Genomic DNA, 13,925 nt, shown 5'->3' with positions numbered 1-13,925 from the left:
TGAGCGCAACTTTGCCTTGGGAAGAGGCTGGTAACGGTGCCACATGGTTGGCTTTGTTGCCTGATCTGAACACTAACGAATTTGCTAGATTGACAATGAGATTGAGGAAGTGTACGGTAGGCATCTACCCATCTATAGACTGAGATAGCTTTTAGCAATATCATGTTTTTGAACACGAGTTAAATTTTAGCTGACATGACCTCCTGATATGACGTGCGTCGCCACTCTCGCGCCAAGATGGATAGTTGCTGGCATTACATTAACTTGTGACAACTCGCTGCACGGGGGGGGGGGGGGTTGGAAGGCGCGGAGAGTTTAGGCAAAGGAAGCGAAAGTGAATGACTGCCAAAGACACACTCGAGCCTGCATGTTGTCGATCGGGTGGCGTGGCGGTTACTGAGAGCGCGGCGCAGGAGTAAGACCCAACCACGATTTAAAAAAGGGCTGAAATTTGAGGCATGGAATGTATTCGACTGAGGGTTATGCGCAAAACTCCCATTGAGGATTTGTAGTAAAGCCGTTGCATTTTTGCCTAGTCATGGTTGTAAGCCATGATGATGCCAACGGGGTCTGCATGCCTACCTACTAGGTACCTAGGTAGGTATTTAGTATGACGAAGACTACTACAGCGTTGTATGACTCTACTTGGGCTACATAGTGTCCGCTTCTTTTCAAACATCGTTTTAAAGCGACATCGTTTTAAAGCGACAGCGTTTTTAGCATCTTTCCGATACAGCTTGAGACATCCCTGACGCGGCTCCGGTGTGGTTCCAGGCCCACCAGCACTGGATGGCCCTGTAGATGGAGCTAGGGGTGTAGATCGACGGCCAGGACTTGGCGAGTTGCGAGCTGGCCACGGGCCTTTTCCTCAGTACGGAGTAGTCCTTGTTCATAAAAGAAGGGTGGATGAATAAGAAAACGGAACAAGAATGAATCAAAACTAAAACTAGCTAGAAAGAGACTGATGATGTGACATTAATGGCCGAAGAATTCAATCATGTCGGCGGTCAAGAGTCGGTGCCTGACCGCTGCAGGCGCGCCTGGTCGCAGATTTCAGCGGGGCCTGCGCTGCTGGCATGCAGGCTGCAGGTAGCTTCATGCACCCCATTTGCCTGTCACTGACTGGTGGCTGCAGAGACTCGGCAAGCTGGACAAGGGGAGAAACCTTGCTCCGGCAGCTCAATGGATCATGGATGACGACGCTGGACATTCAAAAAGCCCTTCGCCCCCATTCCACGGCTATGTAGATGTTGCTCGAAATCCCATTCTATCTTGCTTCCTTTCGAGTTTCTTCTCTGCGTAGCTATTTGTCCCTCGCACCGACCCTCCTCCTCGTCGCCCGACTACCCACTAGGTACAAGTCAAGTCACAGGTACTGTACGTGCACCCAGCACGCGACACCTGCATTGGCGATTGATTGGGCGACGCAGCCTCCTTTCACGCCTCCCGCCTCGTCCCCACTGGCCCTGCGTCTGTCCCTCGCGACAGGCCTGCCTTAGGAGAGCTTCACAACTTTCTTTTCTTGCGCTTTCTCCTTTCTGCATATCAAGCCTCCCAATAGCTGCCGACTAGTCGACTCGACCCAAAGATTTCACTTAATCCTCCTATTTTCTTCACTCCTTTACTACTAGCCTTGTTCGGCTTGAACTCTTGTTCTGGTATAGCTCCGACGCTTTGGTCACGGTTTGACATTCCACTCCTTTCTTCCCAGCAGCTGGCCGACTACGACTACAAGCTCATCTACATCCTGTTCGCCTGTCTGTCTACTTCAATACCGCGACACAGTCGTGCTGTTCGAATCCCAATTCCTTTCCCGACGAGCCATCGATTTGCCGACTGGAAACCAACGAGCCCAGCAACAGCCGCGACTGGCTAGGCGAGGTCGCACCAATTCTGCGCTTTGAACGCCTTGGACTTCGGAGCCATTGCGTCATACATCTCTCCAGCAGCTGTTAAGCGCTTTCCTACCCGACATCCTACAACAACTGAAATCCGCCGCTTTGCCAAAGAGCTCCAAGCATGGGATTTCTAGCACGAGGTGGCACTGCTGCCACCAAGCCGGGATCGATCCCTATGCACATCTCCCTCATCACGGTACGCTTGGCACGCTTAGCTGTCGCGAGACGTATCGCAGGCTCGCAAACCTAACTTGGCCAACAGTTGACGTTTCAAAACTCTGCGCTGATCCTCGTATGTTCCCATGAGCTACAAGGCCGCTGCTCCTCCCACTAACATGGTACCCAGCTCATGCATTACTCCCGAATCATGCCTCCGTCTGGTGATCACCGGTACTTTACCTCGACAGCCGTACTGATACACGAAGTCATCAAGTTTGCCATCTCTCTCACCGTGGCCATTTACGAAGCCTCCAAGACACTTGCGCCGAGCACACCCGCCACTGTCCTGTTTGAACAAATTTCCAATGGAGTCTTCTCTGGCGACGGCTGGAAGCTGGCTCTGCCAGCCGTCTTTTATACGCTACAAAACTTGCTGCAATACGTCGCTCTTGGCAACTTGGACCCTGTTCATTTCCAGGTCTTGTACCAGCTAAAAGTATGTTTTTTCTGGCTGAGCCTATCTGACCTACGGTGCTGACCGCATTCTTAGATCCTCACTACAGCAGTCTTTAGCGTTTGTCTTTTAAACCGTTATCTGGGCGCTACGCGCTGGGTTTCTCTCATAATTCTCACAGCCGGCGTCTCGGTGGTTTCACTTCCTTCTGCGGGCGACTCCCTCGAATCTCTATTCATCCACAACGTCGCGGACCACTTCTTCCCTCGATCGCAACACGAGCTTGGATTCCAACCCAACATGGACAACAGCGAATCACCTGCGCACCTTAGCCGCCGATCGGCTAGCTACGAGGGAATCAACAGCGACCAGTTTCCTTCAGATCCCGTCATGAACTACTCGGTCGGTCTCACGGCAGTTCTCATTGCTGCGATCGTGTCCGGCTTCGCAGGTGTGTACTTTGAGAAGATTCTCAAGGAGTCTCCCTGCCACAATAGCGTCTGGATCCGAAACCTGCAGCTTGGCGTCTACTCGATCCTTGCTGCTTTCTTTGGCGGCGTTGTCTGGCAGGACGGTGCCGGAATCATGGAGCACGGCTTCTTCGAGGGTTACAACTGGGTTGTGTGGGTCACCATTGTGCTGCAGGCCGTTGGAGGTGTGATTGCCAGCATCGTCATTAGAGATGCCGATAACATCGTCAAGAATTTTGCCACGAGCATCAGCATCGTGGTCAGCTTCTTTGTCAGTGTCTGGCTATTCGACTTTCCAGTGACCCTCACGTTTCTCCTTGGTACCTCGCTGGTCCTGGCTGCTGTCTGGCTCTACAGTGCCCCCGACCGCGGCCGATCTCGCCCATCGCCCCTCCACATCGCCAGCTTCGAAAAGCCTGCGATTGAGCGAACGTTGACCCCAGGCTCGACTCCGCGAACTGTTGATCCTAGGCGACTCAACATGGACCCCTTTGACGCCAAGGGTCTCTCGTCGAGCCGTCCGAGCAGCCCGGCACCAACGCCGCGCCAAGTCAGCCGTACCAACTTGGCAAAGCAGCTGTAAATGCAATGATATGGGGAATTGGGCGGGGTATATTTTGTTATTACAAAGATTCAAATGTGCGCTGTACGATATGGCCGTACAACGCCAGGCATGTTGAGTCCCGTCTGTGAGTAGAGGGACTGACTGTGAGACGGGAGGCATTAGAGCTTGATTTGTTCCGTCCTTTTTTTTTCTGGAAAGAGTTTATAAGCAGCACACGTCACGGATTGATACCATGAGGAAGGGGCATTTATTTAGAGTATAGAAGAACGAGTAAAACGGGTTGGGCATCTAAAGAGCATTACTATTCGGACGGAAACATTTGGATAGTCGCCCGGGTTTAGAAGCTACTATGTACCTATAGGTAGGCTATAAATGAACAAGTTTGATGGTATTTTCAATCTACCAAGTATTTTAGAGTTGTAACCATGGTGCGATCTTGTCTTGTTTGCTTGCTGTTGCAGGTGTGAGGCTCAGACTATGGGGGACGCCTGCTTTAATTATTTTGCTAAAGATTTGTACAACTTGATATAGTTCTTGAACGATCGCCTCTTGCTCTTGATAGCATGTTGAGATCTCGCTGTGCTGTCCGATCCCGCTATGCGTGATCAGCCACAGCCCACAGCCACAGCCCACAGCCACGGGCCGCTCCCGCCAGGCAACAAAAAGTTTCTTCCCCAGCAAAAGGCGGCCCACCTCCCAGCCACCTCGTTAAACCCCTGAGCTGGATGCATCTCGTGCTCAACTCCAGCCGACAATAATCTCTGTTAGCACAGCAACACCTTAGCTGTGTCCGTACCCTCGATTTATTCTAAATCAGGCTTCAACTGAGTTTTCAATATCGAATCATCGTTGTTATTGCAATTGGGTATCGAATCTGAGGGTTGAGCAAAATCTACTGCCGCTGTGGCCCGGCTCTTGGAAGTGCGTCTATCGTGTTTTATCAGGGCCGGGAGAGGCCACAGAGTACGCCATCGCGATTCTCTCCCAGGGTTTTGCGACGCGCAATTCTTCCCACAACATCCTCAAATTGATCAACAGTACGCCGTACGAAGTACCTTTTACTGTAGTCTTTCTTATTTCTGGAATCGCGACAATTTACTCTATCACGTTGCTGAGAGAGAGCAGTCTTGTGTGCCTCGCCCCTGCTCCTCTAGCCGCATCTCCTCTCTTACACACGCATACATACCCCCAAGTTTTGAGTCGCGACGCTGCTGCTTATACGCCATCTCAGCAATGCTTCGATGTTAGGCTTTGTACATTTAAGCACCAAAATTATTCAGAGCAATTGTCACCATGCCGTCCGCTGCCAATACTGTCCATCGCAGCCGCACACGCGGCATCAAAAGAGAGCGCGAGTCGCTCAACTCACTTCCGTCTGACAATGAAGTGACCTCAGAAGCCAACCGGGCCAGCTCACGGGAGCCAAGCACAAATCATTCACTTGGTTCTGCCACAGATACCCCCGGTATGGCGCCGCCGCTCTCCTACCGTCACAGCCGGTCTGATGCTCGTAAGTTGTCACTTTCACAGCCCCCATCCCACCAAAAGCAGAACATTTCTCCAAACGCGTGAGCTGTCAACATTCACCACTCCCACAAGTGCCGTGCCACATCTTCTTTCTGACACGAATTTCTAGCTACGGCAAGCGAACGCGCAGAGGATACCGAGCCTCTGTTTCGCGAGGTGCGAGTGATCCCCAGGATGCCGGTACCGAGCGCGTGCCCCCAAGAAGAGGGCAGCTTCTTCCAAGAATCTTTCAAAGACATTGCCAAGAGGCTGAAAGCCTTCAACGATGCTCTCGGTGAGCTACAGCAGCTGGGCGTCTCTCACGACGTCCAGCTACCCGAGCTCGTTATGGTCGGAGACCAGAGTGCAGGCAAGTCCAGTCTCATGTCTGGTCTTGCTCAACTGGACCTACCCCGAAGTGAAGGGACCTGCACCCGCTGCCCGCTTCATATACGCGTCTCTATGAGCCCAGAATGGTCGTGTAGAGTGTGGCTTCGCAAAGACTACACCTACTGCCCTCCCGCCGACGGCAACATCTTGGAGTCTGATGTCACGGCGGCAGACCCCTTTTTTCCGTGGAAAAAGCAGCCGACGACGGGTGTTGTCGAGTTTAAGACCATGCGCGACAACTCTGAAATTGAAGAAGTCCTTCGCTGGGCACAAATCGCCATCCTCAACGACAACAAAAACCCTGCCCTGTACGTGCCCGGCTCGGGATCCATCGCTTCCAACACGCCCATCTCTCAGGAGGCAGATCGGACCTTGGCTAAATTTTCCCCTAATATTGTTGCTCTGGAAATCAAGGGTCCTGATCTGCCCAACATCTCATTTTACGACATGCCAGGCATTTTTCAGAACCCCGCTGATGCCCGCGATGACTATCTTGTCTCCGTTGTCACCAACTTGTCAAAAGCCTATATCCAGCATCCATCGGCGATTATCATGTGCAGCATGCCCATGAACTCGGATGCCGAGAACTCGTCCACCTTTGGCTTGACCAGAAAGCTCGGGGCCTCGGACCGAACCATCGGTGTTCTCACCAAAGCTGATTTGCTAGCCCCTGGAGAGAACCACGACCAATGGCTCTCCATCATGAAAGGAGAGGCTCACAAAACTGGTCTCGGGTACTTCATCACATCCCGCCCTCAAAGCAAGTCGTTGGAGGAGCTAGGAAGATGGGAGGAAGCCATGTTTGTTGAGCATAGCGTGGAATCATGGCCAAGCGACTTTCATCAATTCAACAATCGCTGCGGTGTGGAGAAGCTCAAGACGTTTTTGTCAGAGAAATTGGCGGACGCGTTTGCAAGCAGGTACGAAAACCCCCCCCCCTGCTTTGGCCCATTCTAACATGCATGCAGTCTCCCAACCATTAAACGCAAAGTCGCCGGCCATCTGCAAAAGGTCAACAAACATCTCGCAGCTCTTCCAGAACTGCCTGACAATATTGAGCTAGAGGTGGAGTCAAGCTTGATGCAGTTCTCCGAGAGCTGCCGCCAAGGCATCGACGAGCTAATTCGATATGGCGGCGTTCTCCCGACGGCCTTTCGCGATTGTCTGCTACATATAAAACCGAAATTCATTCTGAAAGACAGGAGCGATGTTCCTTTGGTGGAGATCTCTGACGACGATTCAGATGCACCTCCACCACCAGCAACAACTCCGAAGCGACGACTGGGCGTAGGTCAAATGACTCCATCATCCAAACGTGTTCGGCTTGAAAATAGCGTGAACATTTCTAATGGCCACGTTGCAAACATAAAACGAGAAGACACAACGAGTCCATCCTCAGTAGCTGCGGCAGCCGTACGCGCTAAAAAGGCTAAGCTCCTTCCGCCGTTTGCAGACTTTAGCTCTCTGGGGAGTGGCTTCCGGACTCTTGCTCAAGTCAGGGCCGAGATAACCGGCAAGATGCAAGCTGGTACTCCCGACGTCATCCCGCCGGATGTTTATCAGGGCATGGCGATAGAGTCTCTCCGCGTATGGGAACAGCCGCTTCAGAGATACTTATCAGCAACCATGATTCAATTGCATGGAAAGCTTGGAGAGAAACTGGATTCATCGCTTAATGGTCTGCGGAAACGTCTGATCTTCCGCGAAACTGCAGAGCATTTAACATGCTTTCTCAAAGAGCAGCTGAAGCAGACCGAAGAATTAGCTGCCCTAGTATATAAGCACGAGACTCAGCAGCTTATTACATTCCAGGAGGAGACTTTCAAGCTTTACCAGGGGTATGAAGAGCAGGAGATCGAGTGGTTTCGACACAAGATGCGGTGCCAAGCTCGCTGTCCAGAGATGCTGCGCCGACCTGTTGTCTGGACCAAATTGAACGAGGAGCAGAGACAGCAGGAGTTAAAGGAGCAGGAGAAGGAGAAGGAGAAGCTCAAACTCGGACCTGATGCCTTCGCAGACGAGGTCAAGGTAATAGCGTATGTTAGGGGATATTACCGACTCGCCGCGCATAGGTTCGTGGACCGCATGGCACAGCTCACACTCTGCGGTATGCTGCCAGAGGTTCGCAAGCGTCTCGATTTCGAGTTGCGAACTCGTCTGGGCATCCGCGGCGGCAACGCCAGTGCCGCCTACCAGCGCTTGATGGAGGAGGATGCGGCCACGGCGCAGAAACGGGAACGCCTCAAGGCCGAGCAGGAAAAGTTTGTCCGGGCCCTAGAGACAATACAAGCCCTAGAGGGTAACACGGGCCTCGATGAGAGCATTTACGACACAGCCAGCGCGTCCATGTCCTTTCTGGGACGAGATAGGGACGTTGTTATGGAAGACTCGCAAACCACAAGCGAGTTCGCTAGCGGCGAAGCCTAGAAATCCCGTACGTCTTCGACTTTAGCTTTTGATGTTGAGATACGAACGAAGGAGGAATCATCATCGCTTGCTTGAGCATGACAGCTCATGTTGAGGACGATGTTCCGCCGACAAAACAAGTATTTGTTTGACTTTTTTGAGATTTTATGTTTTGAGAATCTTGATGGCGTTGAGGAACTGGTGGGAGGACCATGGAAGACAGCCAATCAATGTATACTAAGATGAGAAACACACACTTGCTATAGACCACTCAATTTGTATGAGAAACGAAGAATCAATTTCCTACATGCGAAGCACATGGTTGTCGGTGCCCCAGTAGAATCCAAGGCCTCCTGCCCTTCTCCCCTACTCCAACTGGTGGAGCCGGGGCGGCGCCCAAACTCAATTCCGGCGGACCGGTGGCCGGAGTGCGTAGTCATTACACACTAGTTGGAAAAAGAAAAAAAGAGGCTACGGCTCCGGTGTGGCTGGCGGCGCCGATGGTCGCTATCCAAGGATAAAATAGCTCAAAATTGGGTGGTGGGAACGTTGCATGTCCCCAGACTCTGTAGACGGCTCCGCCACTTCTTGTATTTAATGTTTTGTTCTGGCCTCCTACATGCAACTTTGTATTCACAACAAAAACAACAGAAAAAGATTGTAAATCAAGATATCAAAAATGTCACAGAAAGTCTGGAAGAGAAACTTTGCAGCTGGCCACGGCCTCGAAAAGGTGCTCGCCGCGACCAAGAATCCGGCGCCGGAGGTTGCGATCCCGTACCCCCCGGCCACTGTACGTTTGACCACGACTCCCCCCCCCTCCCCCTCCCCCCGCGCCCCTCCTCTCTTTATGCCTCACCATCCCTTGCTCCACGCTGACGCAACCCTCGCGTATGTAGCTGGACGAGCTGGCCTCGACCGACTTTGGCGGCAAGGGCTTCACGCTAGCGGCCTTTACGGCCGAGGACGCCTGGGAGCTGGGCCACCTGCTGCACGCGCGGCTGCTCGACCACGCGGCGTCAGCCGGCCGGCCGGCGCTCATCAACATTGCGCTCGCGGCGGCGGGCGGGCCGACGCTGTACCAGAGCGTGACGGGCAGCGGGCTGCTGCCGGACCACGAGGCGTGGGTGCGGCGCAAGCGCGCGGCGGTGCTCCGCTGGGGCACGAGCTCGTACATGGTCGGGCGCAAGCACGGAAACGGCGACGAGGCGCTGTTTGCGGCCAAGAACGGGCTCGGGCCCGAGGGCGCGGGCGAGTACGCGATTCATGGCGGCGGCGTGCCGATTCGCGTCCAGGGCGCCGAGGGTATCGTGGCTATCGTCGTGGTGAGCGGCTTGAAGCAGGAGGAGGACCATGGTGTCATTGCGGATGTCATTCGCGCCAACTGGGCTTAGATGGATGAGTGGTGCTGTGAAATGGCATTGGAATGCATGAATGGCAACCTGTATCAAGAGTCCTATCCATGAGGTGTTGTATCATCGAAACTTCGCATCAATAAAAGCTCGTACAATAACAAGCCGAATCAAAATGGAAAAGTAAACAAGATTGCATTTGTATTGGTTTAATCTATCGACATAGTGGACAGGCATGTAGGTATAGTATATGTCACATGTTCCATGAGTTCATCGAGCAAGTGGACGCGCCGAGCTATACGCTCGGTTCTTACATTTGTAAAAGTGAAGGGGTATAATGAAACAGAGCACAAGAGAAACAAGAATGGACGTTGTTGCTCACGAGAGCCGCCGCCTACCATCGCCGGCGTATGGGAGCGGGGCGGACGATGACTGGTTGTGTAGACATCGGCGCCGTTCCCATGAATCTCGTCGCGTTTTGGCTACTAGGTGAGCTGACGGTGACCAGGACAGTGTTGACAACGGTGGCCGTGCTGATCGAGTCGGGAGGGCACGGGTCGGTGAAGTCAACAGTGGGAATCGTCTTGAAGACTTGATTGGTTTGGACGGTAACAGCCGCGGGCTTCTCGAGACGAGAGGGGCTTCCAGCGGACACAGGCTGGACCGTAAGGGTGATGACGGGACCCTCATCCGAGGCTAGAGTGCTGCCCGCCTGGGAAACAGTGACTGCCCCTGGCTGCTGGAACTTCTGGGCAGCAATGACGACAGTCTTGGTAACGACAACTTGGTGAGACTGCTCAGGATGGATAGGGGTGTCGACTGGCTCCTCGCAAGGGTCAGGCGCAGGCTGGACGGTGCTATCCTCGGCAACAGTGTACAGCCGCTGAGGAGGAGACAGCGTATGGGTGACAGTGACGGTGACGGTGGCAATGGTGACCGGGGCAGGCTGGACGAATGTAACCGTGACAGGGTCACAGGTTGATGCTGGTTGAGTGACGGTAACTGTCGTGCTGTTGCCGAACTTGGGACAGGGACAGCATTCGTCGCTGCGGGCGCGAAGAGGCTGGAGGGTGAACCGGGCAGAGGCCAAAGAGGCCGCTGCCAGTAGCACCCAGGAAATGATGGTGGAGTGCATAACGTCAAAGACTGTAAGTTATCAAATAGAGTATGCGCTGCGGTCAGAGACACATGCGGCGAATGGAAGACTGAGGAGGCGTAACTCGAATGGAAACTATTCAAGGTCAGTGAACAGGAAGATGACTTATATCATTTCCCTGGCCTAGTAGAGCCACGATGGAGGTTGAGCTTATTCCACACTAGTTAGTCAATAGAGCAAGGCGACTGAGAATGCAATGGCAATATCAAGGAGGGTTGTCTCGAGGGCGTGGGCGCCCGCGCAACGGTCCCATCGAGCGCGGCAGGCGTGGCTGTCGAACGTTCTACACCGTCCATGTGCTAGACAAACATGATAAATTGGTGGGCTGCTGTTGAGATTTTTCGTTCCCGAGCAATAGTCGCAGTCCCTTGACGACCCCTTGGCCAGGGTCTCGGGTTCTAATTGGTGCTAGCGGGTGAAAGGGAGACGCCCCAGCAAGAATTATTGGAAAGGGGTAGCGAGCGGTGAAATGCATGAACGGGTAGCTGTGGAGAGAACCGTGCGTAGGAAACATGAACACAAGTTGTTTTGGAGGATTCAAGTGTCTGAACCCGAGGGCGGGTTCCAAAGTAATAGGTAGAGTGCAAGTTGTAACTAGATGGGATGCGTTGGGTGTGGTTTGTGGCTGGCAGCTGGCGGGCCGCCAACCGAGCTTCTTCGCTGAACCCGGACCGCACATTTTTCCGGTGCCGGGCTTTGTAGTGTCCATTGGCGCCAATTGCTCGGCCATCATCATGGAAGGCATTCTTTGTGAAACACCGAGGCAAAATTATTCCACGACGGTCCCTTCATCAAACGGCTACCTGGGATGAAGTAGCACCTCTCTGAACCGACCCGGCGTTCGAATCTGTGCCGCGACTGCGTCGTCGGCCTCTGCGCCAAACCAGTCACTATGGGTGCCTGTCATTCATGTCTTGGGCAGCGGGACAAGGACACCTACGACGAGGTATGGCCGACATGACTACGGACGAATTGTTTTTGCGCAGTTGGCTTACCGTGAAACACCCAAAAATAGCAGGAGGAGAATAGATTATTATACGACGACGACAATGCCATGCAATACGGTAGCTTCGCGGAAGGCCACGGCGGTGACGACTCGGTCGAGGCTCAACGCGAGAATGAGGCTCTGCAGCAAGTAGTTGCGAAAACGTCGAGGTAAGGATGCGTGAAGAACTGGCACTGTTTAGGGAGATAGTTATGGGCCTGGATGGACCTGAGCAATGGCTCGAAACGTCCGTTTGTCGTTGAGACGCATGGCTAACATGCGGTGCCCAGTAACATGGTTGATATTTTCGAGATTGCGCCGCAACAGCCCAACGGCGGGCAGTCGACCGGATTCGGCTACGCTGGACAAGGCGCGCGAGTTGCACGTTACCAACACCTTGTATCAAAACTATCATCAGAAGATGTCGACCAGGCAGCCGGCATCAAAATCGACTGGTACACCGAAGACGACTCGCAAAACGAACGGCCCATGAGCCTGAAGACGTTGGATCATGACGACGGTGCGCTTGTCGGAACCTTTGCCGATGCAGCCGCGGCAATGAAGTAAGACGCAACCGCCGCGCATTTGCGACTATATTACATTTCCTGTACAATATTTATACCTTCCGTCAGGGAAAGATGGCGCGACGACACGATTCTCAAGCTTTTTTTTCTCTCGTCTTCATATTCGTTGTATACCACACAATTCAGTATTTATTCAAGCAGCAAAAATCCCAGCCTCGCGGCAAATCGCATCGATAGATTCACCGGGCCGACATCATCCTGCTCGTAGTACGCTTCAAGATTTTTTTCATGGCAAGCATCAATCGATTCATCGGACCGCAGCATTCAGCCTATAGTAGATTTCAAGACTCCTTCAAGCTTCAAGATTTTTTTCATGACAAGCATCGATCGATTCATCGGACCGCAGCATTCAGCCTGTAGTAGACTTGCAGCAACTGATTCAGCCTCGCGGCAAGCCATCGATACATTCATCGGACTCAACCTCGTGTCATCTCCTCGTAGCGGGCAACTTCAGCTTATGCCTTGAGTTTCGCTCCAGAAAACCACAAGAAACGAAGAATTTCCGGTACAAAGGCATAGCTGTTTAACAAAGAAAGGAATGTTAGATCCAGCTCCAATGATGAAACAAGCGATGGACGCGATCGGCGGCATGAAGACACCATCAGCGCTTGAAACGCATGACATCAAGACAACGACAGCAAGTGTTCAGTGTTCAGAACATCGATAATACATTAGGCGATTCGGCATTTCTTCACCGCAACATCATTTGCTACTTCAACTGCCGGACACGTGCGCAACAACGTCGGCGGAGCCGTTTAGTCTACTAGGATAGGCTCAAATCTCCAGTCACTAGCCCTGTTTCTTACGAAGCGGGCGACGGCTCGCACCGCTCATTAGTCGCACAAGTGGAATGGGGCCGCTCTATGGTTCGGACAAGGGGTGGACGGAGCCTCCCGCGCATCAACCAACCCCTCGGGCAGCATACCAGACAACCAGGACCAAATTGTCGGGATCGAGCCAGATTGGTGCCAGGTTGTCGGGACCGGACGCCGGTCGAGGTCAGCTCTGGATCACCGACCGAGATGAGAAGCGCTCCCGCATCTGGGACAAGGGCTTGGCGTGTCAGTTCTTCCCGCCTGGCCCCCGTCCCGCCGTTCTACGCCATCCCGTCAGCGGGGCAGCCCTTGTCCACCAAAGTCAACTCGTGGTGGCCTCCGTCTTTGGGCAGCACTGCCGCAGCAGTCATGCCACCAGTCGCCGAGGCGAAGCTTGACCAAGGACCTCTGGAACATCATTCTCCACCATGCGAACGAGCGGGTAGGGCAGCAGGGCGCGTCTTGGATGAATCACGGGGCGTCGAGCCGACGCACTGGGCTCTCAGTCACCGGGTGATGGCGGCGACAATTACGGAGTTTTGATGGGCGCAAAAAGCTTATTACTAGAACGGCGAGCGCGGTAACCTGTGCGCATTCAGCTCCCCATCACGGGTGAGTGCCGGCACCCTGCCTGCAGGCCAGACGTATGTCTGCGCAGCTGCTAGTACCGTAGTGGTATTACGGCGACCTTTTCAGGCAGGACAAGCGAGCAGGTCAGGCCCATGGGGGCTCGCTTGCGCATTCCAATGCTCGAAGCGGACAGTAGGATTGCTCACTGGGGCTGCTAAGCCCTATCAGAATTGCGTTCGGCTTCTCATGGACACTGTACGGTCACATTCATGCAGCGGCTGACTGCTCTTGAGACGACTCGACTCGCATATGCGGGCCTGCAACTAATTTGTCGACTATCCCTTTGCCCCAGACGAAACTTTTTAGCACCCGTGTGCGCATATGCAGCCTCCGCGTCTCCCAATTCACAATTCACAGCGCTTGGCATCGCACACAGACTGTGACAACTGGGGACACCACTGCTCGGCTGCCCTATTTTCCGGACCCAAGTGTGAATTATGCAGTCTGTGATTTGATTGTTGGTGCTACTGATATGAAATAACCTCGAGTACAAAGAAAACTCTTCGTCCAATTCGTCTCCCAATAACAAGATGCTTCGCGGTCTCGGCAGATGAC

The 13,925-nt window shown here is 53.3% G+C and overlaps 4 protein-coding genes across 4 annotated transcripts; all 4 read left to right on the top strand.

Moving 5' to 3' along the window:
* Positions 1–2,019: 2,019 nt before the first annotated feature.
* On the top strand, positions 2,020–3,564 carry CCM_01719 (UDP-galactose transporter, putative; the record flags this gene model as incomplete). The annotated part of the gene is made up of 4 exons (XM_006666874.1): positions 2,020–2,094; positions 2,161–2,190; positions 2,245–2,553; positions 2,608–3,564. 4 exons carry the CDS (start codon positions 2,020–2,022, stop codon positions 3,562–3,564), a joined length of 1,371 nt encoding a protein of 456 aa, XP_006666937.1.
* A 1,275-nt stretch (positions 3,565–4,839) lies between these two features.
* CCM_01718 (Dynamin family protein) lies at positions 4,840–7,869 on the top strand (the record flags this gene model as incomplete). Its single annotated transcript, XM_006666873.1, has 3 exons — positions 4,840–5,056; positions 5,183–6,362; positions 6,411–7,869. 3 exons carry the CDS (start codon positions 4,840–4,842, stop codon positions 7,867–7,869), a joined length of 2,856 nt encoding a protein of 951 aa, XP_006666936.1.
* Positions 7,870–8,527: 658 nt separating this feature from the next.
* On the top strand, positions 8,528–9,242 carry CCM_01717 (DUF967 domain protein; the record flags this gene model as incomplete). The annotated part of the gene is made up of 2 exons (XM_006666872.1): positions 8,528–8,641; positions 8,748–9,242. 2 exons carry the CDS (start codon positions 8,528–8,530, stop codon positions 9,240–9,242), a joined length of 609 nt encoding a protein of 202 aa, XP_006666935.1.
* Positions 9,243–10,868: 1,626 nt separating this feature from the next.
* Positions 10,869–13,506, top strand: CCM_01716 (uncharacterized protein; the record flags this gene model as incomplete). The annotated part of the gene is made up of 9 exons (XM_006666871.1): positions 10,869–11,138; positions 11,174–11,302; positions 11,372–11,491; positions 11,512–11,588; positions 11,632–11,904; positions 12,601–12,654; positions 12,719–13,253; positions 13,308–13,352; positions 13,414–13,506. The coding sequence occupies 9 exons, from the start codon at positions 10,869–10,871 to the stop codon at positions 13,504–13,506; spliced, it is 1,596 nt and encodes a 531-aa protein (XP_006666934.1).
* Between the last annotated feature and the right edge of the window lie 419 nt (positions 13,507–13,925).

The sequence above is a fragment of the Cordyceps militaris genome, assembly GCF_000225605.1.
Source record: "Cordyceps militaris CM01 unplaced genomic scaffold CCM_S00001, whole genome shotgun sequence".
Taxonomy (NCBI): domain Eukaryota; kingdom Fungi; phylum Ascomycota; class Sordariomycetes; order Hypocreales; family Cordycipitaceae; genus Cordyceps; species Cordyceps militaris.
The sequence above is the reverse complement of the archived record's forward strand: the minus strand, read 5'-3'. Positions and strand labels throughout refer to the sequence as shown.